Below are 27,705 nucleotides of genomic sequence, written 5' to 3'. Positions count from 1 at the left end.
TGGGGAGAATGCTGCATGACAAGGAGCCTTTGAACCGCATCAACCACGTAAAATATGCTCCCCCCCCACCCCCGATTTCATCTCCAGGTGGATTCCCCGCTCAGCCCTGAGTTAAAATTACAGTCGGGTCTCAATGATGTCATTAGGCTGCAATGTGCACATGTAAAGAAGGACCCTGTTGGCTCCAGGCGCGTGTCCTTGCTGCCTGCTCAGGAGAGCAGGTTAAAATTGCAGATGCTACGATCATGGTGGTTTTTGGACAGGTAAGAGCCAGGGCGAATTTAGCGGCCCACCCGCCGGGTTTCTGCTGAGCGAGTAGGGTTAAAATCGCCCCCACCCACCACACAAGAAGCAAACAGACATAGCAAGCAATACACTAGCCAGTTGAAGCAGCAACTAGGCTGTCAGCCTTCACTCAGTGGTAGCACTCTTGCCTCTGAGTCAGAAGGTTGTGGGTTCAAGCCTCACTGCAGAACACATCATTTCAGCTAACACTTCAGTGTAGTACTGAGGGAGTGCTGCACTGTCAGAGGTGCTATCTTTCAGATGAAACGTTAAACCGAGGTCCTGCCTGACCTCGCAGGTGGATGAAAAAGATCCCATGGCACTATTTGAAGAAGAGCAGGGGAGTTCTGGTCTCCTGGTGAACATTTATCCCTCAACCAGCATCACTGAAACAGACTATGTGGTCATTTACCTCATTGCTGTTTGCTGGCGCAAATTGGCTGCTGCAATTCCCTACCCTACAACAGTGACTACACTTCAAAAGTAATTCACTGGCTGTGAAGCACTTTGGATCATCCTGAGGTTATGAAAGGCGCAATATAAATGCCTTAACTTATTGAGTAACATGGTGGGAAAAAGTCGTATTTCTGAGGGGGAAACTCTGTCAAAAAGCTTTATACTCTCATTACATTAGTAAAAGTATTTCAACCATTACATTATTATAGCTGTATGGTTGCAGCACTGCCATAGTTTGTCAAGTTGCACAGCAGTGAGCTGCAGCTTCTCCCTCACCTGCACTTATTCTCCTCATTCGAATGCCAGGAAGACTCTGCTCTCTTCAGGCCTAAGCGACTGAAGGAGTGATGCATGGTCAGGTAGATGTCGCTGATGCTGTGGATGCCATCTGGCTCATCATATGCATTTTCCCAGTAGGCTTTCAGGGCCGTTGTGCCAGCTGGGTAGTTCCCAAAGAGGTAGAAGTCCAGCTGACCAATGATCTCCTGGTTAACCGCAGCCTCAAACTTCCGAGCAAAGAAGGTTGGTCTCGCAGTTTGCTGTGCGGATAAAAAGAGCTCATTATTTTCACTTGCTGTCTATGAACATCTGTGATGGCAAGATGATCTTGGCCATGTCCCTGAAGGATACAAAGGCTAAATTGTGCGAGAACCCAAAGTGTAAAATGGGAACATTTGCTCGACATTAGTTACAAGGAAAGGGTTATGTCAGGCAACACAACGGCCTGGATTTTCCACTGGGTGATGAGTTCTCATTGGATTAAGTTGGGTTCTTTGTGCTCACACTGATGGTAATTCGTTACTGCTTGTGTGAACAGAATAAGCTAAATGGGGGGGGGGGGGGGGTGGAGGTGGGCGCAGATGGTAAAACAATTACTTGCCCCTTCAACTACTTTGCCTCTTTAAACATTAAGAAATGTGGGCTAGCTTTTCCTTAGCCCAAAAAACAGGAGGGGCGGGTGGGGTGGGGGAAGGTTGCTAAATGGGGCTGGGGTTGGGAGGTAGACGATGGGGAGGGGGAAGAGAGAGGCCGCGATCATCGGGGGGAGGCCGAAGGTTCCCTTGAGGGCCGAGGGAGTTCTCCTGTTCCTCCTGTCACACAAGAAGGGTGCGGAGAAAGGCACCTCCCTTCTGGAGCCAGTCCTGCCTCCCTTTCACTGCGGAGTTTCCCAACCCCCGGGAAACACGCGCCACAGCAGTGAATGTTAAATCGGACTCCCGATTGCAACGTGGGAGCCTGAATTTAAAACATTAATGAAATGTCCCGCCGCTCTGGCGCCCCGATATCCGCCGCTGTAAAAAGGGTGGGGTGTGCGTGGGCGTCATGTTAGGGATGTGTTCCCCGTATTAAAGTCTTGAACCACCCCCCCACCTTCTCCCGCCTGTTGTTGGTGGAGGAGGGGTGGTTACTATCGAGGCCTTTGACTTGGAAGCACCCACTATATGCGGGTGACTCCTACTGCCCTCTGTAATGGCCTAGCAAGCCACTAAATTGTAAGCAATTGGCACACAACACAAGCATGAGAGAAATATTGGACAGACCAATCAGCAAAGACCCATGCACCAGATCACGCATAAGTTGGCTGTCACGTTTCCTACATTACAAAAGTACTTTATTGGCTGTAAAGCGCTTTGGGACATCCTGAGGTTGTGAAAGGCGCTATATAAATGCAAGTTCTCATTCTCTTTCTCTTTATCAGGACAAAACTCAAGCAATTCCAAATCAGTCAACCCTGCAAAGTCCTTCCCACTATCATCTGGGAACTGGTGCCCAAATTGGGAAAGCTGTCCCACAGACTAGTCAAGCAACAGACTGACTAGTCATTACCACAACGTCATATCAATCACCCAATATCCCAGATTCCTCCATCACCATCTCTGGGCATGTCCTATCTCACTGGCGGTATAGACCCACCAGTGGTGGAGATACAGTGGTATATATTCAGGTGGGCTTGGCACTCAGAATTCTCAACATTGACTGTGAACCCTTGGTGCCATGGCTTCAGGTCAAACAAAGCCAAGGAAAATCTTGCTGATTACCTATCAATACCCCCTCAACTGACAAATCAGTACCCCTCCATATTGAACACTATTGGGAGGAAGCACTGAGAGAATCAATGACACACAATGTATTCTGGGTGGGAAGCTTCAATTTCTCCCTCTGGGCCCCACAAGGAAAGTTTAGCTCTCGCACACCCAGACTTCTCCCCTTTCCCTCCTGTGAGACAGTCTCAAAGCCCACTTCTCCTCAACTTACCTTGTTGCCAATGACTGTTCTTTTGTTGCTGGCCGGCAGTTTCCTGCTGCCCGAAATTCTGTTCCTGCCCGCCAGCCAACTGCTGCTGCCTTCCCAGTTACAATCGGGCATGAAAAGTCTACTTGCTTGCTGGCCACAGTGCCTGGTCTTGTGACCAGCTCCAGTGATAGAGCAATGCCCTGCACTGCTTTATCCCTCATATATCAGTGCCTTGAATAAATATGATTCCCCAAGTCACTTACAACTACACTTTGGAACTCCTAAGCCTAGCCTTGTGCCATGATACCTCTTCAGCTGCCAATTTGCTCAACTGCTCCCTCACCTCTACTTTCATTGCCTTCATCCCTAGCAAAACTTTTACTGGCTCCCATCCAGGTCATTCCCCCATCACGGCACCCAGCTTCGCTCCTTTAAACTTGAGCATACTTGGCTTACAACTGACTTATTCATCCACTGCCAAATCTGGCTTGACCATGTCAAACTTTACCTCAGCCAAAACTGCCCATTACTGTACAGGTACTAGGATTATCCTAGAGGGTAAAGATAACCCCGATTCCTTTTCACTACTAACAACAGCCTCAAAAGTGTTCTCTCTTTTGCCCTTCTACCATCACCATTAACAAGTGGGAGGAACTGATGGACTAGTCACCAAGATCTAAACCATTATTCAGTTGTTGCACTGCTTCCCCCTTTTCTCCTTGCTTCCAGGTCAAACCCCCAGTTCCCCTCCCATTCTAGCCCTGAAGCTCCATTTCGCACTGATTTCCCCCATCAGTTCCTCTGGTCTCTCCAAGCTCATCTCGTCCAGGAGATTTACTCTCTGTTCCCTGAATCCCATTCCCACTAAACTCTTAACCACCCAACTTCCCTTCTCAGCCCCCATGCCAGCTGACATCAAGCGCTGTCCCCTTTCCTTTAATAATGCTGTCATCACTCCCTCCTCAAAAAACCCGCCCTCAACCTCTCTCTTCACTCTATCACTCCATCTCCAACCTCCCTTTCCTCAAATACTTTGAATGTGTTGTCGTCTCCAAGTACTTCCACAGCTCCGTTTGAGTCCCTTCAATTTGGCTCCTGATCTCCCACAGAACTAAAATGATCCTAACCGAAGTCAGGAATGATATTCTGTATGACTGTGAGCCTTTCTGGTGGACTTACGGTGGGAGTTTGCTGGAATGGCTGCACAACCTCAGCCTTACTTTTTTGAATGCAAGTTGTTGTTGTAATAGTAGTAACAGCATCAGTGGTACCAGTTGTAGTCAGGTTTGCGACTGAGCAGCAGCCTACCTGGAAGCGATGGAAGTCCTGCGGCTTGAAGTCATTGGGGGAGCAGCCACACCAGTCCACGATGTGCTTGTACTGGCACTTACAGCCCAGCTTCCGATTCCAGTTGGTAATCCGCAAGTTGTTGTCCACCATTGTCTCGCAAAGGTGACCATTCTCCAGGACCGTGTGGAAGAAGGACTGGGTTGGAAAGGCAATGAGACGTTAGTATTTGGAAACACTCCAGCTGCATGAAAACATCTTCCACAACATTACCTTTAGGTCGTGACACATCCTGATCATGACCAGAAGGGGCAATAAAATATTAAAACTGACAAAAATTCTATTGCAAAGCTTCTAATTTATTTATTTGGCGGTTTTAAGATAATTAATAAATAATGGGTGACGAAGGCATCTGCTAGTACAGGTGATCTGTCCCAGCATTTAACATTTCCCAGAAAGCCTATTCATCATTTTCCAATCGTCATCTTTACTTAATTCAAGATAGCAACATTCGTCGAGCGAGTTTAATTAGTTTTGATTCTTGCCAGTGTGATGCCCACATGATTGTACATTGCACTGAAATGACATCACAGCGCAGCAAAGCCAGCTTCTGATCAATCTCATTCTTAGTGAGTTTAATGGAACATGGAGCATAGTTACATAAAACACTGCTGGTATTGAATCAAATCATATTAGCTGCCAGTCTAAAAGTATTGGCCTGACCTTTTCACACAGCTATAATCCATGCTCAAATCACATGGTATATGAGCCACAATAATGATCCACCCCCTCCTTAAAATTAAATGAAAGACCAGTGAATATGGATTTTACACGTGAACAGTTTGATTGAATCCAAACAGCCATATGTTTTCACTTGAGCAACCAAAATGTACCCAATTACCTGTGGCCCTGTGTCCTTTATTAATCGTCCAGAAGTCCAAAGCAACAGAATGAATAAAAAGGCCAAATGGAATGGGATTGATGGCAGAAAATATGTAAAGACATTTTTACTGTGTAAAATACATAGGAAAAGACAAACCCAGATACTCAGCATTAAGAGGGTGCACACTATCAGCTGATATGTTTTAAAAGCAGTTATTTGGGACTTAAGCCATATTAACAAGTTGATGTTCGTTGTGCAAAAAGTTTGAAAATTTGAAATTCTGAAATCCTAACTTCAAAATAAGAACATGGACATGATGGTTTTGGTGACTGGGTTTTATAGTTAACTGAAGATAGAAGTGACGCAGTTCTCTATTTTTCCCTCCCTCACTTGGCTTTGACCTTGTATCTGCAAGATCAGTCGTAAAGAGATATCCCTCGGGGTCTATAGTGTTATGTTGTAATAAGAAAGAAAGGACTTTATAGAGCGCCTGTCATGACTTCAGGATTCCCCAAAGCGTTCTACAGCCAATGCCGTACTTTTTTGAAGTGTAGTCACTGTGGCAATGTAGGAAACGTGGCAGCCAATTTGTGCACAGCAAGGAACCACAAACAGCAATGAGATAATCAGATAATCAGTTTTAGTGATGTTGGCTGCAGGATAAATGTTGGCCAGGACACCGCGGAGAACTCCCCCGCATTTTTCGAAATAATGCCATGGGATCTTTTATGTCCACCTGAGAGGCAGATGAGGCTTCAGTTTAATGTGTGTGTGGTTCGTACCTTTCTCCTGTCTGTATTCACTGGAGAACTTTTTCTTTCCTTTACTTAATCAAACAAGCAAAACAAAAATCCACGGACTGACCAAAAGCTGACCATTTAAAAAAAAACAAATAATTACATAAGAACATAAGAATTAGGAGGAGTAGGCCATACGGCCCCTCAAGCCTGCTCCACCATTCAATAAGATCATGGCTGATCTTCGACCTCAGCTCCACTTTCCCGCCCTATCCTCATATCCCTTAATTCCTCTGGAGTCTAAAAATCTATCGATCTCGGCCTTGAATATACTCAACGACTGAGCATCCACAGTACTTTGGGGCAGAGAATTCCAAAGATTCACAACCCTCCGAGTGAAGAAATTCCTCCTCATCTCAGTCTTAAAAGGATGTCCCCTTATCCTGAGACTATGCCCATTAGTTCGAGACTCTCCAGCCAGGGGAAACAATCTCTCAGCATCTACCCTGTCAATCCCCCTCAGATTCTTACATGTTTCAATGAAATCGCCTCTCACTCCTCTAAACTCCAGAGAGTATAGACCCATTCTACACAATCTCTTCTCAAAAGGACAACCCTCTCATCTCTGGGATCAATCTAGTGAGCCTTCATTGCACCGCCTCTAAAGCAAGTATATCCTTCCTTAAATAAGGAGACCAAAACTGTGCACAGCACTCCAGGTGTGGTCTCAATTGTAGCAAGGCTTCCTTACTCTTATACTCCAACCCTCTAGCAATAAAGGCTAACGTGCCATTTGCCTTCCTAATTGCTTGCTGTACCTGCATGCTAACTCTCTGTGTTTCCTGTATAAAGACACCCAAATCTCTCTGAACACTAACATTTAATAGTTCCTCACCATTTAAAAAATTTGGGCCACGATTTTGCAGGCCTCAGCGGGTTTGTGGCGGGTCCCGACCCCGCTGCTGGCTCCATCCTGCTCTAGGAAATGAATTTACCTTGATGGGGCTTGTTAAGACCGCCCAGCACATTTCCCGGCCAATTAGAGGAGGCGGGTCTGGTGACGTCATTTGATGACACGTCATCAGCCAGTTTCTTTAAAGGGATCATGTCAGTCGGTATAGCATTACACTTTTAACCTGAGGGTCCAGAGTTCAAATCCCTGTTCGGGTGCTGATTTTCCGCAGCCCTTGCTCTTGTCCAACAGGTTCGAGGTTCTTACTCCCTGTGGGGACAGGAGCAGGGACTGCAGGGAGGATGAGCAACCTGGCCACAGTACCGTGGAACGGGGGGCCATTCAAGAGGGGGGAGTAAATAGAAATGTTGTAGTGGTAGGGGATAGTATTATTGGGGGATGGATAGAGTTCTCTGCAGCCGAGAGCGAGAGTCCCGTAGGCTGTGTTGCCTACCCGGTGCCAGGGTTAAGGACATCTCCTCTGGGCTGGAAAGAAACTTGCAGTGGGAGGGGGTGGATCCAGTTGTCGTGGTCCATGTTGGTACAAACGACATAGATAGGACTAGGAAGCCGGTTCTGTTAAAAGGAGTATGAGCAGCTAGGGGTCAAATTAAAAGACAGAACCTCAAGGGTAATAATCTCTGGATTATTACCTGAGCCACGAGCGAATTTGGCTAGGACAAATAAAATTAGAGAGTTAAATGCGTGGCTCAAAGACTGGTGTGGGAGAAATGGGTTTTGCTTCCTGGGACACTGGCACCAGTACTGGGGCAGGAGGGAGCTGTTCCGTTGGGACGGGCTTCACTTGGCCAGTGCTGGGGCTAGAGTCCTGGCGGATCATATAACTAGGGCTGTAGAGAGGGCTTTAAACTAACTAGTGGGGGGGGGAGGTTCCTAGAGAGCAAATAATAAAAATGACAACAGAGAAGGTCATAGACTTAGGTAGCAGTGGGGAAATTAAAAACCAGAGCGTGTCAGGAAGGGACAGAAGGTATGGAGTAAAAGGTAAAGTAATAAAAAGGGCAAAAGCAGGAACTAAGTGTCACAAAACATATTTGAAAGTTCTCTATCTGAATGCACGTAGCATTCGTAACAAAATAGATGAGTTAATGGCACAAATAACTACATATGGGTATGATCTTGTGGCCATTACAGAAACATGGCTGTAGGGTGACAATGCCTGGGAATTAAACATACCAGGTTATTTAACGATCAGGAAGGACAGGCAGGAAGGAAGGGGAGGTGGGGTGGCTATGTTAATAAAGGAAGGAATCACTGTAATACAGAGAAATGATATTGGGTCAAAACATCAGGATAATGAAACAGTTTGGGTGGAGCTAAGGAATAATAAGGGGAAAAAAACACTAGTGGGTGTAGTCTATAGGCCTCCGAACAGTTGCAACTCTGTTGGACGGAGTATCAATCAGGAAATAGTTGAGGCTTGTAATAAGGGAACATCTATAATTATGGGGGATTTTAACTATCATATTAATTGGACAAATCAAATTGGGCAGGGCTGCCTTGAGGATGAGTTCATTGAGTGTATTAGGGATGGGTTTCTTGAGCAGTATGTAACTGAACCGACCAGGGGGCAAGCAACCTTAGATCTGGTCCTGTGTAACGAGACAAGATTAATTAAAAATGTCCTAGTAAAGGATCCCCTTGGAATGAGTGACCATAACATGGTTGAATTCCATATTCAATTAGAGGGTGAGAAGGTTGGATCTCAAACAAGCGTGCTAAGCTTAAATAAAGGAGACTATGAAGGTATGAGAGCGGAATTGAGTAGAGTGGATTGGGAAAATAGATTAAAGGGTAAGACGATACATGATCAGTGGTGTACATTTAAGGAGTTATTTTACAACTTCCAAAAAAATATATATTCCACTGAGAAGAAAAGGGTGTAAAAGAAAAGACAGCCATCCGTGGCTAAGTAAAGAAATTAAGGATAGTATTCGACTAAAAACAAGGGCATATAAGGCAGCCAAATCTAGTGGGAGGATAGAGGATTGGGAAAACTTTAAAAGACAGCAAAAAATAACAAAAAGATTAATTAAGAAAGGGAAGATAGATTATGAAAGTAAATCAGCAAAAAATATAAAAACAGATAGTAAGAGTTTTTATAGTTATATAAAAAGAAAAAGGGCGGCTAAAGTAAATGTTGGTCCCTTAGAGGATGAGACCGGGAAATTAATGGTGGGAAATATGGAGATGGCAAAAACACTGAATGAATATTTTGTATCAGTCTTTACAGTAGAAGACACTAAGAATATCCCAACACTGGACAAACAGGGGGCTATAGGGGGGGAGGAGCTAAACACGATCAAAATCACTAAGGAAGTGGCACTCGGTAAAATAATGGGACTCAAGGCGGATAAATCACCTGGACCGGATGGCTTACATCCTAGGGTCTTGAGGGAAGTGGCGGTAGGGATTGTGGATGCATTGGTAATAATTTTCCAAAACTCCCTGGGCTCGGCAAAGGTCCCGGCAGACTGGAAAACTGCAAATGTAACGCCCTTATTTAAAAAGGGCAGTAGACAGAAGGCTGGAAACTATAGACCGGTTAGCCTAACATCTGTGGTAGGTAAAATTTTGGAGTCCATTATTAAGGAGACAGTAACAGGACATTTGGATAATCATAATTTAATAGGACAAAGTCAGCATGGTTTTATGAAGGGGAAGTCATGTTTGACAAATTTGCTGGAGTTCTTTGAGGAAGTAACATATAGGGTGGATAAAGGGGAACCAGTGGACGTAGTGTATTTAGACTTCCAAAAGGCATTTGACAAGGTGCCACACAAAAGATTATTGCTTAAGATAAAAAATCACGGGATTGGGGGTAATATTCTGGCATAGATAGAGGATTGGCTATCTAACAGAAGGCAGAGAGTTGGGATAAATAGTTCATTCTCAGACTGGCAATCAGTAACTAGTGGTGTTCCGCAGGGGTCAGTGCTGGGTCCCCAACTCTTTACAATCTATATTAACGATTTGGGGGAGGGGACCGAGTGTAACATATCAAAGTTTGCAGATGATACTAAGATGGGGGGGAAAGTAGTGAGTGAGGAGGACATAAAAAACCTGCAAGGGGACATAGGCAGGCTAAGTAAGTGGGCAGAGATTTGGCAGATGGAATACAATACTGGAAAGTGTGAGGTTATGCACTTTGGCAGGAAAAATCGTAGAGCAAGTTATTATCTTAATGGCAAGGAACTGGAAAGTACTGAAGTACAAAGGGATCTGGGGGTCCTGGTGCACGAAACTCAAAAGGTTAGTATACAGGTGCAGCAAGTGATTAAGAAGGCCAATGGAAGGTTGGCTTTCATTGCTCGGGGGATAGAATATAAAAATAGGGAGGTATTGCTTCAGTTGTACAAGGTATTGGTGAGACCGCACCTGGAATACTGCATACAGTTTTGGTGTCCATACTTAATAAAAGACATAATTGCTCTCGAGTCAGTACAAAGAAGGTTCACTCGGTTAATCCCGGGGATGAGGGGATGGACATATGAGGAGAGGTTGAGTAGATTGGGACTCTACTCATTGGAGTTCAGAAGAATGAGAGGCGATCTTATTGAAACATATAAGATTGTGAAGGGGTTGGATCGGGTGGATGCAGGGAGAATGTTCCCGATGATGGGTGAAACTAGAACTAGGGGGCATAGTCTTAGAATAAGGGGCTGCTCTTTCAAAACTGAGATGAGGAGGAACTACTTCACTCAGAGGGTGGTAGGTCCATGGAATATGCTGCCCCAAAAAGCTGTAGAAGCTACATCATTACATAAATTTTAAAACAGAAATAGACAGTTTCCTAGAAGTAAAGGGAATTAAGGGTTACGGGGAGCAGGCAAGAATTTGGACATGAGTCTAGGTTCGGATCGGTCATGGCCCTGTGGGTAGCGGAGCGGGTCCAGGGGCCGTGTAGCCTGATCCTGCTCCTATTTCGTGTGTCTAATTCTGTTAGATTCAGGAGATGGTTCTGTGATAGTAGATTGGCGGTTAGGATCAGATCAGCCATGATCTTATTGAATGGCGGAGCAGGCTCGAGGGGCCAATTGGCCTACCCCTGCTCCTATTTCTTATGTTCTTATGTGCTGTCAGTGTTCTACAGCATTGAGGTGCACTGCACAGAGGCACAGGGCTGCATCCAGACTCTCCCATGACTCCCTCCATATACTTATGGAGGGAGTCACAGCACGCAGGGAGGTCCTCTTCCCTTCCCATGGGATGAAGCTACCTCCCCAGGAGATCAACACAGCCTGGTTGCACTTTGCAGAGGAGGTCACAAGCAGGGATATGGTCAGGAGGACCTGGGTGCAGTGCCGCAAATGTTTCAATGATCTCAGTAGATCACGAAATGTTAGTACAAAGCCACACTCCACCTCATCCTGCTGTGCCTCTCATCACATCCCTATCACTCTGCCTTCCCTACCTTACTCCTACACATCCTTACTCACACCAACTTATCTTGCACCTCCACCCATCCCTCTTTATCTATACTATCACATCCCCATCTCACTAGCCACCCCTTACACTCACCCTCATCCTAGTGCAATCATAGCAACTAACAACACACAAGGGTAGGCACTTGGGTGTTCTATGCAATGTTTATGTAAAGTTCCTGTTAATGTGGTGTCAAACACTGAAATCTTTATTTTCAACACTTTGCATTCTTGGACAGATTTGTGTGCACCTTTGGAAGTGCCTTAGTGAGTTGCAGTGAATGGTGAGACATAACGGTACTCCCTTGCAATGGTGGTGAGTGTGAAAGGAATGGCTTGGGCATGAGGAAATCTACATGATACAAGGGGTTAATTTCAAGTGCTTGCTGGGTAAAAGTTTTCAGACTTGACACTGGGCAAGTGTCGATGTGTAACTAGAGCTATTGCACGTACTTAGATTACAGCCAAGAACAGATGTCTGCCCACCTAATGAGAATGTAGAAGTGAAACAATGGGTTCCTTTGAAGTAACCACTGACCTGACAACTCATGACCGTAAGCAAACCTAGCCTCCCAATACATGATTAAGATTAAAGAGGACCTCCGGTTACACGATTCATGCCCTGTTATAGATTAACGGTTGACTTATGTGTCCAGGATCCTTCTGTCAATACGTCATAAGACCTGATGATTAATCTAATATGTATCCTGATAGAGGAACAAAGGAATGTCAATCAAACTTGTTTGTTACACTGTATAAATATGGAACGCTTATGCTGTATCATTGGAATAGTAGCCTCACCCCTTGAGTAGAGGTGCTGATTCCCCTTGCAAGAAAAAGAAATAAAAGGCCTGTCCGTCTGACGAATCCAAGTGTGTATTGAGTCATTACCCAGAGCTAAGAAGTAAGGCACTTCTACAATTTGGAGGTTCCACCGAGATGGCTTGCTGTACCAATTGGTGAGTTAACAGACGCCGAGTACGTTGCTCAGTTAGGAAAAATCCCATCGGCCGAAGGTGGTGTTTTGCCACATTTTTGGGACTTTCCCTGCCAGAAGCATAGCTGCGCATAGTCTGTTTATTCCATTGGACAGTACTGCCATCGGGTAATTGACTCACAAGGTTCGGAGGTTAAACTGCCGTTGTGACTGCTTCCCTTTCAGAAACGGAACAGAGGACCAGCCACGAGGCGCTGACGCCCCGCGAACAGGATCGTGCAGAAAAGGACTGTATAAAGGTACCAGAGAGAGAAGGTTAAGTCAGGAATTTGATTAACTAAGGAGCTAGTGATTTATTGGAAATTGAACTAGCAAGGTTCCAGCTTGCTGAGAGAGAAGGTTAAGTCAGGAATTTGATTAACTAAGGAGCTAGCGATTTACTGGAAATTGAACTAGCAAGGTTCCAGCTTGAAGTTAGTTGGGACAAATTGAAGGCCCTTTTTGCCAAAGATTTGGCTAAAGGGAGTAGGATAGAGGGAGAGCGAGTGGGTGAAGTTAGCTGGGACAAATTGAAGGCCCTTTTTGCTAAAGATTTGGCTAAAGGGAATAGGGTAAAAAGAGAGAAGAGTGGGTGGTTGTCTGAAACACAGTGTCAATGTTTAATGTTTATGAGAGTGAGTATTTAACTACTTGTTATTATCAATCAACTTTGCAGCTTTGTCCAGTAAGGCTGCACAGGTTGGGGATTTAGTAACACTATTGGTTGTTGTTTAACAAGTGTATTGTTTATTGTTTATTGTTATATGTATTAATGTTTAGTCATGTCTGATCTGTAGAGGCGTCCCACGCAGATCATAGAGTGTTACGGAATTGTTGTATGTTTTAACTAAAATATTTAAACTGAAAAAAAAAGCTGCAGAAGGGGTTGGAAAAGACCCAAGCCGGGGAAGTGAGTCCCGCGGCGGAATGTATTGTTGAGAAAATAGTGATGTCTTTTACATGATCCACTAAGCTATTGTGGATTCAGTATTTTCCCCAGTTAGAAATACCTTCCACGAGGGTTGAGAACCCTCGAGTTTTAAAGCATAAGGATATGTCTTAATGTGTTGTAAATATTTTTTTAAAAAACCTTGTTGCAGTCAGTTGACTAAATTCAGTCGGGAAGTGCCGAGCTTCAGTCGCCTAGCCTCAGGCCGGTTATTAAGAGGGCAAATGCCCCACGTGAAGGCCGGGACCATAAAGTAGGCGCCGAAACTCTAAAGGCACTCGGAGTGACAAATGGTCAAGGACTTTGTGACACTGATTTGAAGTAAAGACCAAGAAGATTGGATGTGACTGTAATTTTGATACGTATGTATAGTTTATTAATCTGATCTGTAGGGGCGTACAACGCAGATCACGGATTGTCACGGGAGTTTAGATTGTTTTAAGTGAACCATTTAAGCTGCTACAATGGGTGCTAGCACCAGTAAGCCACCCGAGAAAGGCACGCCAGCAGCCTTTATGTTAAAGAACTGTGGTCAATCATCCATTGATCACCCACTAAATTGGTCCAAATGGACTGTAAATAAGACTAGACCCTTTCCCTCAGATGGTTCATTTAACATAGAAAGAATTACTTGTCTCGAGGAATGTTTAACGGACAAGAGAGAAATAGAGAACAGCCAGATAAAAAGACTGCCTCTATGTTTGTTGAGTCAGAAAAAAAAAAGATTACCCCGAAGAAATACCTTTCTCCTCTATTATGGTAGGATAACAAGGTAACTATAGAAGGATGAATAGAGGGGAATATAGAGGAAGACATGGTAGAGTAAGAGGGTATGGACGATCTGGTAATTGTTATAATTGCGGACAACCCGGACATTGGGCAAACCAATGCTCTGCGAAAAATCGTCAGAACCAAACCTCCAATAATGGACCTCCGTTAGAGAATAAAGGTCCTAATTTCACTGTCCATAACCCTTTTTCGGACCAGTCAGGAGGTTACCCTACAAACGGACAGGGATTTAGGAGAAATAGAGATCAGAATTACTGACTGACACCAGCAGCCCCAGGCGCCACAGACCACCAAATGCCCGTTGTTTCTTTAAATTCACGCAGCGAACCTGAAATTAAAATGCAAATAGCTGGGAGACCTATGTCATTTTAGTAGATACAGGAGCAACCTTTTCGGTGTTAGGGAAAGGATATTCTGAAGGAATGCCTATTAATGGGAAAAAGACCCCGATAGCTGGATTGGCTGGAATACTACAATGCTTGAATCAATCGACTCCCCTCACAGTAAAAGTAGAAGAATTTGAGGAAGAACACTCCTTTCTGTTATCAGGAGATGTCTCTATGAATTTATGTGGAAGAGACTTGCTGTGCAAAATGAATGCTACAATCATTTGCTCCCCATCAGGAGTAACGGTAGAAATCCAAGTAGATAAGGCATATGCGTACCCAGTAACAGAAATAAAACACCCTGTTCTTTACGCATGGGAAATTGCCGACCCAAGTTTGAGTCCCAAACTTGTCAGTCTGTTAGGAGCGTGGGGATTCGTTACAAGCTCCATAAAACAATACCAGGAATCCCTGAAACTAGGGAAATGGCATTCAAAATTGCACTGCACGGCCTGCTATGACAAAACAGGACAAGATTATCAGCCGTTTTTAAATTTAAAATACCTCCTAACTATTAGACTGCACAGCCCTATAAAGTTACAATTAATCCAGCTGCATCATTACCCAAAAGGTCACAGTATCCATTGTCAGAGAAAGCAGAAAAAGGAATTGAGCCAGTGATGGAATCATTGTTAAAACAGGGAGTTAACGCCAGATAGAATAAAGGTCGTTTGCAACATATCGTTGCCAAAAACTAAAAGAGAAATGAAGCATTTTCTAGGAATGACTGGCTATTGTAGACAATGGATATTGAACTATTCAGAAATAACCAGACATGAGCATGACAAATTTGGAAAATTCGCGGTTACCTGACTTCCTTGGGAACCCAGATTAAAAATGCACAAGAAGTGCAAAATCTTTTACTAGCTATTCAGAGACGTAAACAGATTGCAATTATTAAGTGCCAAGCGCACATGGGGCATTTGGACAAGGTTGCGCTTGGAAACGCTGCTGCAGATAGCGCTGCTAAGTCAGTAGCTATATCAAGTGCTGAACGACAAGTTTCAGCCTTCCCTGTTAGGGAAAAGCCAGAGATACCGCAGCCCCCGTCCTTAGATGATGTGCTGACCCATCAAGATAGGGCCAGTTCTGATGAAGTAAAGGAATGGGTTGTTAATCATTGTTTTAAAAAAACACTGACGGCTTATGGGTTCATCATGACGGCCGCATGGTGGCACCCAAATCATTACTATCACCAATTGCCCGATGTGTTCATAAATTCACCCATGCGGGCAAAGGGGGGATGGCGGACTATATCCTCAAGACCTGGTATGCACCAGGAATCTCAAAGTTGGCAAAACAAATATGTGAAAATTGTACTATCTGCCAGACCATGAATGCAGGGAAAATAAAGAAGGTACAGCCCGCATCCCACCCAAACCCCATGGGCCCTTTTGTACACTTGCAAATGGATTTTATTGAACTACCTGTGTGTATGAGCTTTAAATATGTATTAGTTATTGTTGATATGTTTTCAAGATGGATTGAAGCGTTTCCTTGTAGAAAGAGTGACGCCACTACTGTTGCTAAATGTTTATTGAAGGACATTGTACCTCGCTTTGGGATACCAGCAAAACTGTCAAGTGACAATGGGTCCCATTTTACGGGAACATTGATTAAGGAACTATGCAAAGCCTTACAGATTAACCAGCACCTCCATTGCAGTTATCATCCACAGTCGGCTGGACTAGTGGAAAGATATAACGGGATACTGAAAAACAAGCCTGCAAAACTGTGTAAAGAAACTGGACTTAAATGGGTTGATTTTTTATCCATAGCTTTAATGACAATGCAGTCTGCTACCAACAGAACTACAGGATTGTCGCCTCACGAGATCGTCATGGGAAGACCACAAAGATTGCCCTTTTCGGCACCTTTAACAGCTAAACAAATGGACATTCATAAAATGGAGGAAGATATGTTGAGTTATTGCATTGCACTAACCAAATGCATTTCTAGTTTCCATCAACAGGTGAAGGAAGCCCAGGTCGATCCCGCTGAAGGAAAGTGCCATACTTTCGAGCCAGGAGATAACGTCTACATAAAAATCTTCAAGTGAAAGAATGGCCTTCAACCCAGATTTGAGGGACCCTTCCAAGTACTCCTGACCACAAACACCGCTGTAAAAGTAAAGGAGCGACCAACATGGATACATGCGTCCCATTGTAAGAAGGCATCAGTTGAAGACGATACACTGCCAAGATGAACTGGATTTGGACTCTAATAAGACTGTTCCCTTTGTTAACGATAATTGAAACTGCCATATTGATTTACCCAGATCCCCTGAAGGGCAAACCATGCATAGAAGAATGTGTACTTTTAAACAGTGATTTCTTTTATATTATATGCTATAACGAGACTATGAAGGTTCAGCTTCAGGATCACACTATGCAGGTACCCCCGTATCAACCCCTGAGTCTTAGGATTAGGCAGGATAAGATAGTAGAAGATAGATGGAGTAAGTGCAAATGTAACTACACTTTGACTAAAACTACTACTAAACCACCGGGCGCAGTCGAATGGCCCTATTGGGGACGGTGGAACCTGTCCACAGTACAAAATTTGACTAATAAAAAAATCTGGAAAGGAGAACAAGGAATAGGAATGATGCACCAGATATGGAACAAATTTGAAGCCTATAATAACACCTATTTCATCTGTGGGCATAGAGCATACCCTTGGTTACCACAAAATTGGACTGGGTCATGTTATTTGGGATATGTAGTGCCCTATATACATCATATTTCATCTTTGGATAGCCACCCTGGGACACGAGCAAAACGAGCCATTACAGAAACTGAAAGGTTCTTTGCTATAGCATTTCCCTGGTATGGAACAGGGAAGCTAGCAAGAGAATCTATAAACATGGCAGCAGTGTTGGAACAAATAGCCAATGATACTGCTGATGCTCTTAGTGATGTAAACGCAGAAATGGTGGCTTTGCGCACTGTTGCCTTACAAAACCGCATGGCTCTGGACTATTTGTTGGCAAAAGAAGGGGGCACATGTGCAATCATAAAAACCGAATGTTGCACCTATATCCCAGATAGCTCAGAAAATATCACCAACCTGGTAAACCACATAAAGGAGGCTGTAGAGAAACTACGTCAACCTGAACCGTGGTCCATGTGGGATTGGATTTCAGGATGGGGAGGAGCACTAGGAAAGCAAATTTTGGAAGCCTTAATCGCAATTGTGATGACAATAATTTTAATTAGTTTATTGATTGGTTGTTTAAAATTGTGTACAAAAGTCCTTTCCTTATTAACGTCAACTCCTCCAGTACCAATGATGTCTGAATATGAGGATATTAAGGGTGAGACCTTTGATGCAGAGTTTCTTAAACTTAGCGAAATGGATTGTCCTTAGAAAGGACAAAAGGGGGGAATGAGGAAATCTACATGATACAAGGGGTTAATTTCAAGTGCTTGCTGGGTAAAAGTTTTCAGACTTGACACTGGGCAAGTGTCGATGTGTAACTAGAGCTATTGCACGTACTTAGATTACAGCCAAGAACAGATGTCTGCCCACCTAATGAGAATGTAGAAGTGAAACAATGGGTTCCTTTGAAGTAACCACTGACCTGACAACTCGTGACCGTAAGCAAACCTAGCCTCCCAATACATGATTAAGATTAAAGAGGACCTCCGGTTACACGATTCATGCCCTGTTATAGATTAACGGTTGACTTATGTGTCCAGGATCCTTCTGTCAATACGTCATAAGACCTGATGATTAATCTAATATGTATCCTGATAGAGGAACAAAGGAATGTCAATCAAACTTGTTTGTTACACTGTATAAATATGGAACGCTTACGCTGTATCATTGGAATAGTAGCCTCACCCCTTGAGTAGAGGTGCTGATTCCCCTTGCAAGAAAAAGAAATAAAAGGCCTGTCCGTCTGATGAATCCAAGTGTGTATTGAGTCATTACCCAGAGCTAAGAAGTAAGGCACTTCTACAGGCATTGTAGGGATGCTTTGTGGTGCTGGTGTGGGGTGGTGCCAACCTGGCACATCATGTGACAGCCAGGGTGTGCAGCATCAAGTGAAGTAAATCTGGCCATGGTGAGGCCATCCCTGGCGTCCTGGGCAGCAATGTGGTCAGGTGCTGATGCCCTCTGTCCTGTGCAGCATCAGGTGATTGCGGAGAAGGTTGGTGCTGTTGCTGTGCCTGGTGCTGATTGTGTTGGGATTCTGAGGACCAAGGTGAGAGATTATAAAGTGCACCCATGCTGATGGCATAGATGGCAGGTGAAGTAGAGATGATAGAAGTGATCTGTCAATGGTGAGAGGTAATGAGGTCAGACTAGATGAAGACTTGTGTAAAGACCTGCAGCATGGTGAATCTGTAGTGGAAATGCAATGAGGAAGAGCTTGTGGCTGAGGGAAGATATCTGTGTAAGGTGGGAGCTTTTACTTGACATTTGAAGCTGTCAACTCATCAGCTGATTCAATGGCCACTGACCTCCTGCCTCAGCTTCACAGACGTGGCCTAGCAACAGTGGGAAACCCATGAGCGAGCTGTCAAATTCAAAAGGTAAGTTTAAAACCACTGTTAAGTGGCTGTAAACAAGCCACTAATCAATTAAATTAGCTCCCCGCCGCTGCCTGTCGGGTCTGTTCAGTGCTGGCAGACCCGACATCGGGAAAAGCAAGTGTGCGCGATTTGACAGCAGGTTCCCGACCCGCTGTCAATCAATTCACATTTAACTGCCGACCCGACACCGATCCCGTCCGCTGAGCACCAGCAAAATTCCGACCATTCTGTTTTTCTATTCTTCCTACCAAAGTGAATAACCTCATTTCCCCACATTATACTCCATCTGCCACCTTATTGCCCACTCACTTAACCTGTCTATATCCCTTTGCAGGCTCTTTGCTTCCTCCTCACAGCTTACTTTCCCACCTAACTTTGTATTGCAAATGCTGTAAATCTGAAACAAAAACAGAAGCTGCTACAAACACACCGCAAGTCAGTCAGCATCGATGGAGATAACAGACAAGGTCATCTTTCGGCTACAGCCCAAGACATAATATTACGTATTGTTTACTGCACAGAAACAGGTCATCTGGCCCACCAGGTCCATGCCGGTGTTTGTGCTCCACACGAGCCTCCTCCCACCCTCCTTCAGCTCACCCCATCAACATATCCTTCTATTCCTTTCTCCCTCATGCGTTTATCTAGCTTCCTCTTAAATGCATCTACGTTAACATATCTGCTCTCTAAAGAGGCTGCCTGATCAGCTGCGCATTTCCAGCATTTTCTTTTTGTTGCTATCCGTTGAGATTGAATTTTGGTTTATCTGAAAGCAAATCCCAAAATCCTACAAAAAGGTTAGTCAGATAATTCTCACAGCTCATCTCTGACCGACAGCATGCTGTGCTTCTACATGAATGATTGTGGCAGATGATGGAAACTAGAACATTCAGTAGAAACCATTCTGATTGTCACAATTACATTATCATTTCAGATAAACAGGTCCCTGGAAATAACAAATGACGTAGCAAAAGGAGAAGAAAAAAAAAAAATCTACGTTCTCCTCTGCTTTACTCCTTCTCCTCAAACAGCTGCTATTCAAACAGCTAAGGAAAGTCAAGCCTTCAAAGCAAATTCATCCCAATTCAAATTTGATTACTTACCTTGGCCACCAAACAGGATGAGCACTCTTCAGGATGGGCTTGCTATAATACAGCTCCTTTCCTGGCTGATAGGATAGGTTGGCACCCCGCTCTCGGGGCTCTGTCTATGGCACTTTGTAACCAGTTACCAGGTATGTGAATTAGTCTGAGGTAACTCATTCTCCAAACTGTGTCTCCTCTGTTGTGGGGTGGACCCTGCCTTTGTCAAGGACTTCCCCATGCTTGGAATCTGTGTAACACTTCCCACCGTAGTAGGCCTCTCTCTCGTCCAATCACCCTCCACCCCCAACCCTCCTGTGATTGGCTTCTGTCCATCACTTCCCCCGGGCCTGGGCTCTGTTCTGTCCTGTGATTGGCTTCTGTCCACCAAGTCTCCCTGGGCCTGGGCTCTGTTCTGTCCTGTGATTGGCTTCTGTCCACCATGTCCCCCTGGGCCTGGGCTCTGTTCTGTCCTGTGATTGGCTTCTGTCCACCATGTCCCCCTGGGCCTGGGCTCTGTTCTGTCCTGTGATTGGCTTCTGTCCACCACGTCCCCCTGGCCTGGGCTCTGTTCTGTCCTGTGATTGGCTTCTGTCCACCACGTCCTCCTGGGCCTGGGCTCTGTTCTGTCCTGCGATTGGCCGTCCACTACTTCCCCCTGCGCCTAGCCTCTGTCCACCACTTCTGGGAAGCCATGATCTGGAATTTTTTTTACAGGAATCATGGGATGTGACAGCACTGTGTGCTGACACAGTGAAAGCTCCATAGATGTTTATAGATTTTAAAATCAGAATTAGAATTCCCGGGTGCAAATTCCCCACTCTTAACTGGGTGGGAGCAATACTATGTCAGGGAGGGGAATGTCCGCACTGATTGCAGCAGTGATGTGGACATCATTCATGAAGACATCTGCAGATGGGGCCACCACATAGTCCTGGGCATAGCACATAGTTGAAGGAAGTTGTGAATGTGAGAGTTACATTGGGATAAAAATAAATAACTATGGGTCAACGTGGGAAGAGTAAAGAATGTAATTCATCTAAGTCAGAGTGTACAACTCACTAATGATTAGGACAACATGGACTTTTTAAACAGGATGTAAACATCTGGTAGAGCGTAGAATTTACACTTTCTATATTGGACCAACAGCAAAAATAGAAATGAAAAAAGACTCGTGCTTAATTGTACACTTCCAGACTAAACTAAAGGCAGCCCTTTCACTACACTGGCTGTTTACACAGGGATAATTATGACTGTGAAGTGAGGTAATAGATTTCACAAGTTAACGCTGCTCTTCCTCTAGTGTTCTCATGTTAGTTGCATTAATATAAGAAATCAAATGGTGATGGAAAACCACAGAGATTTCGTCGTACGTAGAAGTGGCTGCTTCTTATTCATTTCTGGGATTCTTGCTCAATGTGAAACTAGAACAGTTCCAACATCGGGGGGCACGGTGGCATAGTGGTTAGCACTCTTGCCTCACAGCGCCAGGGACCCGGGTTCAAATCTGGCCTCGGGCGACTGTGTGTGTGGAGTTTGCACATTCTCCCTGTGTCTGCGTGGGTTTCCTCCGGGTGCTCCGGTTTCCAAAGATGTGCAGGTTAGGTTGATTTGGCTATGATAAATTGACCCTTAGTGTTAGGGGATTAAATACGTGGGGTTACGGGGATAGGGTGGGATATGTGTCGGTGCAGGCTCGATGGGCCGAAATGGCCTCTATCTGCACTGTTGATTCTGTGATCCCCAGATCATCTGTATGGTTCGATTGCACAAACACCCTGCCATTTGCTCTGATATAACACATAAGCCTCACATCTAATGCTAATTTCGGGAACACTATTGCGGTGTCAAGAGCTACACACAAAAAAGGAGTACAAATACATATGCATAATTGGAATGTGCTGCCCAGGGATCCTAAACAGTGGGGAAAAACCTTCAGGAAAGCTGGAATGCAATCAGGTAGATTTTGGGACTTGGCTACAATTCAGAAGATTTACACCATTCAGTAATTTAACTAACTTGGCATTATATTTTTTTAAAGAAAGAATACCAACTCTACCAAAATTCAAGACACATAATTATGAAAGTGAACATTTAAGCTATTTTAAAAATGTGGAGATTTCCATAGCTCGTAGAACTGAAAATATTTAACAGTGAACCTGAAAAGACCAGAAAATTTCTTTAAAAAAAAGTGTATTTTTCTTTTAAAAAACTGATTCGGGCTCTCCTATATAAAACACTCCAGGTGGCTGCAAATCATGTGGTCAAAGGCAGCTGCACACCGAGCAGAGCTGGGTCTTATTCTACCAAAGCAGACACTTCCTGTGACTTTTTTTTCTGTCCGTGCATAATGCCCGTCAGATCGTTAATGTGGCTGGGGTGTCAAAATACAGTAAATCGTAAACCTCATTTTAAAATCAAAATATTTTACTGCTTAAAAGGCCAGCCATATTAATAACTAAAGCCAACAGTCGGGGAGAGACACAATTCTTTTTTTTTTTTTAAAAACACAAAAGGAATCTAGCAGTTCTGTTTCTTTTTTCGTACCTCAGCCGGCAGCAGGGTGTAGGCATAAAACCGCTTCATGTGTGTCACCAGTTCATCTTCTGAATAGTTCACATATTCCACAAATTTTCTATTGAGGAGGAACCAGTCGGAGCCGCCATCTACAGTGATGCCTTCTGGGATTTTCCTGTCTCCTAGGCGCCACATGTGCGTGTCACATTCAAAGAAAATCCTGTCTAAACCCTGCTTTCTTATGAACCTGAGGAGAGGACAGCAAAGAAAAGGGGGAGAAAAACATGAGATGAACCGTGAATAGTAACAGCAACTAGGAAGACAGCTATAAATAAATCCTTGTTGAAACTGGGACCTGGTCGCACAGACCAGATAAAGTAGAAAAGTTCTGATTTCATGTATCATTACATTCAGCTCTTGCAACAGTTCAGCATTTTAATGCTGTCTACTGGAATTCTGCTGTAAATGAAATTTTAATGAAACCAAGAAAAAGGGCCATTCATCTCCTTTATTAAACACATCAAAAGTTCTGAAGAGATACATGCAATCCATATCTCTTTCCGTACAGTCAACCATAACAGGCAATGCATAACAATTCAAGGAATTAATGGAGAAGTTCCATAATCTAGTCTTCACAGATTATTGCACTATATGCAATACGACATCGTAGGATTGTGTCACTTATTTTTAATGTAGTGTGAACAAAGTACTTTTGGAAGCCATAGATACTATTTGTAGTGTTCATGCTTTCGCTGCAACTGGTCATTGGACAAAACACGAGAATGATCTTATTCAATTTCCAGCTCCCGCATTTCTGGAATGTATTTCTCTTTCACTGACACTATGGGGGTAACTTTAGCCTAAGCCGCCCAGCGGGAAATTGATGGGATTGGGTCAGCTGCCTCGTTCTATACCCTGCCCGATTGGTGGCTGACCTGATCCCGTCAGTTTCTCGTCGGGCGGTTTAAGTGCAAATGACCCGCTATATCACTTTCCCTGCTCAAAATGTCAGCCTTGGCTCAGGGTTAATATTCTTGCCTCTGACTCAAAAGGGTGTGGGTGGAAGCTGGACTCCAGCCAATCCGACACACAATCTAGGCTAATTCTTCATCGTAGAAGGAAGGATTTTTGAACTTCGGGCTATTATACCATGGGATGTTTCACCACAAGTGACAATTGTGCCAGAGACTGGAACTTAAGTTGAAAGGGAATGGGATAGATATTTGAAAAAATGAATATAAAAGGATTTGGGGGGGTAAATGGGGTTACAGGAGAGAGTCCCAGCACAGGGAGGGAATGGGGTTACAGGAGTCCCAGCACAGGGGTGGGGGGGGATTGGGGTTACAGGAGAGAGTCCCAGCACAAGGGGGGAATGGGGTTACAGGAGAGAGCCCCAGCACGGAGGGGGAATGAGGTTACAGGAGAGAGCCCCAGCACAGGCACAGGGGGGGATTGGGGTTGCAGGAGAGAGTCCCAGCACAGGGGGGGAATGGGGTTACAGGAGAGAGCCCCAGCAGAGGCACAGGGGGGGATTGGGGTTACAGGAGAGAGTCCCAGCACAGGGGGGGAATGGGGTTACAGGAGAGAGCCCCAGCACAGGCACAGGGGGGGAATGGGGTTACAGGAGAGAGCCCCAGCAGAGGCACAGGGGGGGATTGGGGTTACAGGAGAGAGTCCCAGCACTGGCACAGGGGGGGAATGGGGTTACAGGAGAGAGCCCCAGCAGAGGCACAGGGGGGGAATGGGGTTACAGGAGAGAGCCCCAGCACTGGCACAGGGGGGGAATGGGGTTACAGGAGAGAGCCCCAGCAGAGGCACAGGGGGGGAATGGGGTTACAGGAGAGAGCCCCAGCACTGGCACAGGGGGGGAATGGGGTTACAGGAGTCCCAGCACTGGCACAGGGGGGGATTGGGGTTACAGGAGAGAGCCCCAGCACAGGGGGGGGGATGGGGTTACAGGAGAGAGTCCCAGCACTGGCACAGGGGGGGAATGGGGTTACAGGAGTCCCAGCACTGGCACAGGGGGGGATTGGGGTTACAGGAGTCCCAGCACTGGCACAGGGGGGGATTGGGGTTACAGGAGAGAGCCCCAGCACTGGCGCAGGGGGGGATTGGGGTTGCAGGAGAGAGCCCCAGCACTGGCACGGGGGGGGATTGGGGTTACAGGAGAGAGCCCCAGCACTGGCACGGGGGGGGATTGGGGTTACAGGAGTCCCAGCAGTGGCACAGGGGGGGATTGGGGTTACAGGAGAGAGCCCCAGCACTGGCACAGGGGGGGAATGGGGTTACAGGAGTCCCAGCAGTGGCACAGGGGGGGATTGGGGTTACAGGAGAGAGCCCCAGCACAGGGGGGGAATGGGGTTACAGGAGAGAGCCCCAGCACAGGGGGGCATGGGGTTACAGGAGAGAGCCCCAGCACAGGGGGGGAATGGGGTTACAGGAGAGAGCCCCAGCACAGGGGGGGAATGAGGTTACAGGAGAGAGCCCCAACACAGGGGGGGGGGGCGGAATGGGGTTACAGGAGAGAGCCCCAACACAAGGGGGGAATGAGGTTACAGGAGAGAGCCCCAGCACTGGCACAGGGGGGGAATGGGGTTACAGGAGAGAGCCCCAACACAGGGGGGGGGGCGGAATGGGGTTACAGGAGTCCCAGCACGGGGGGGGGGGGGGAATGGGGTTACAGGAGAGAGCCCCAGCACAGGGGGGGTGGGGGAGTGGGGTTACAGGAGAGAGCCCCAGCACAGGGGGGGAATGGGGTTACAGGAGAGAGCCCCAACACAGGGGGGGAATGGGGTTACAGGAGAGAGCCCCAGCACAGGGGGGGATTGGGGTTACAGGAGAGAGCCCCAGCACAGGGGGGGATTGGGGTTACAGGAGAGAGCCCCAGCACAGGGGGGGAATGGGGTTACAGGAGAGAGCCCCAGCACAGGGGGGAATGGGGTTACAGGAGAGAGCCCCAGCACAGGGGGGAATGGGGTTACAGGAGAGAGCCCCAGCACAGGGGGGAATGGGGTTACAGGAGAGAGCCCCAGCACAGGGGGGAATGGGGTTACAGGAGAGAGCCCCAGCACAGGGGGGAATGGGGTTACAGGAGAGAGCCCCAGCACTGGCACAGGGGGGGAATGGGGTTACAGGAGAGAGCCCCAACACAGGGGGGGGGGGGAATGGGGTTACAGGAGAGAGCCCCAGCACAGGGGGGGAATGGGGTTACAGGAGAGAGCCCCAGCACAGGGGGGGAATGAGGTTACAGGAGAGAGCCCCAACACAGGGGGGGGGGGCGGAATGGGGTTACAGGAGAGAGCCCCAGCACAGGGGGGAATGGGGTTACAGGAGAGAGCCCCAGCACAGGGGGGAATGGGGTTACAGGAGAGAGCCCCAGCACAGGGGGGAATGGGGTTACAGGAGAGAGCCCCAGCACAGGGGGGAATGGGGTTACAGGAGAGAGCCCCAGCACTGGCACAGGGGGGGAATGGGGTTACAGGAGAGAGCCCCAACACAGGGGGGGGGGGCGGAATGGGGTTACAGGAGTCCCAGCACGGGGGGGGGGGGGAATGGGGTTACAGGAGAGAGCCCCAGCACAGGGGGGGGGGGGGGAGTGGGGTTACAGGAGAGAGCCCCAGCACAGGGGGGGAATGGGGTTACAGGAGAGAGCCCCAGCACAGGGGGGGAATGGGGTTACAGGAGAGAGCCCCAGCACAGGGGGGAATGGGGTTACAGGAGAGAGCCCCAGCACAGGGGGGGGGGAGATGGGGTTACAGGAGTCCCAGCACGGCAGGGGGGGGGGAATGGGGTTACAGGAGAGAGCCCCAGCACAGGGGGGGAATGGGGTTACAGGAGAGAGTCCCAGCACTGGCACAGGGGGGGAATGGGGTTACAGGAGAGAGTCCCAGCACAGGGGGGGAATGGGGTTACAGGAGAGAGTCCCAGCACAGGGGGGGATTGGGGTTACAGGAGAGAGCCCCAGCACAGGGGGGAATGGGGTTACAGGAGAGAGCCCCAGCACAGGGGGGAATGGGGTTACAGGAGAGAGCCCCAGCACAGGGGGGGAATGGGGTTACAGGAGAGAGCCCCAGCACAGGGGGGGAATGGGGTTACAGGAGTCCCAGCACGGAGGGGGGGGGGAATGGGGTTACAGGAGAGAGCCCCAGCACTGGCACAGGGGGGAATGGGGTTACAGGAGTCCCAGCACGGAGGGCGGGGGGGGGAATGGGGTTACAGGAGTCCCAGCACGGGGGGGGGGCGGGGGGGGAATGGGGTTACAGGAGAGAGTCCCAGCACTGGCACAGGGGGGAATGGGGTTACAGGAGAGAGTCCCAGCACTGGCACAGGGGGGAATGGGGTTACAGGAGAGAGTCCCAGCACTGGCACAGGGGGGAATGGGGTTACAGGAGTCCCAGCACGGCGGGGGGGGGGATGGGGTTACAGGAGAGAGCCCCAGCACTGGCACAGGGGGGGATGGGGTTACAGGAGAGAGCCCCAACACTGGCACAGGGGGGGATGGGGTTACAGGAGAGAGCCCCAACACAGGGGGGGGGGGGGATGGGGTTACAGGAGAGAGCCCCAACACAGGGGGGGGGGGGATGGGGTTACAGGAGAGAGCCCCAGTACTGGCACAGGGGGGAATGGGGTTACAGGAGAGAGCCCCAGCACTGGCACAGGGGGGGAATGGGGTTACAGGAGAGAGCCCCAACACAGGGGGGGGGGGGAATGGGGTTACAGGAGAGAGCCCCAGCACAGGGGGGGAATGGGGTTACAGGAGAGAGCCCCAACACAGGGGGGGGGGGGGGGAATGGGGTTACAGGAGAGAGCCCCAGCACAGGGGGGGATGGGGTTACAGGAGAGAGCCCCAGCACTGGCACAGGGGGGGATGGGGTTACAGGAGAGAGCCCCAACACTGGCACGGGGGGGGATTGGGGTTACAGGAGAGAGCCCCAGCACTGGCACAGGGGGGAATGGGGTTACAGGAGAGAGTCCCAGCACTGGCACAGGGGGCCCAATGGCCTCCTCCTGTGCTGTCATTTCTATCATTCTGTGAAAACTGTCCATTATTCAGTCCTAGCTTGGGAAGTGGTTTAGAAATGTTGGTGCTGAACTAAGTTTAGGACGATGTGTCCTGTGAAAAGTGCCCCAAACACCGAGCCTGCTGCCCTTTGTGCGATCATTCGGTTTGGTTCAGGTTGGCCTG

At 47.1% G+C, this 27,705-nt stretch overlaps 1 protein-coding gene across 1 annotated transcript in view; it reads right to left on the bottom strand.

Moving 5' to 3' along the window:
* xylt1 (xylosyltransferase I) overlaps positions 1–27,705 on the bottom strand; it is a 292,461-nt gene that overhangs the window by 30,485 nt on the left and 234,271 nt on the right. The window contains exons 6-8 of the mRNA XM_086000811.1: positions 22,551–22,767; positions 4,285–4,461; positions 1,018–1,280 (exon numbers count right to left, since the gene is read on the bottom strand). Of these exons, the coding sequence (XP_085856937.1) occupies positions 1,018–1,280; positions 4,285–4,461; positions 22,551–22,767 (657 nt within the window). The remainder of the gene's footprint in view (positions 1–1,017; positions 1,281–4,284; positions 4,462–22,550; positions 22,768–27,705) is intronic.

This window comes from Somniosus microcephalus, chromosome 11 (assembly GCF_052327205.1).
Source record: "Somniosus microcephalus isolate GS21.2 chromosome 11, FLI_Smic_1.0, whole genome shotgun sequence".
NCBI lineage: Eukaryota > Metazoa > Chordata > Chondrichthyes > Squaliformes > Somniosidae > Somniosus > Somniosus microcephalus.
This window is presented reverse-complemented; position numbering and strand designations above follow the sequence as displayed.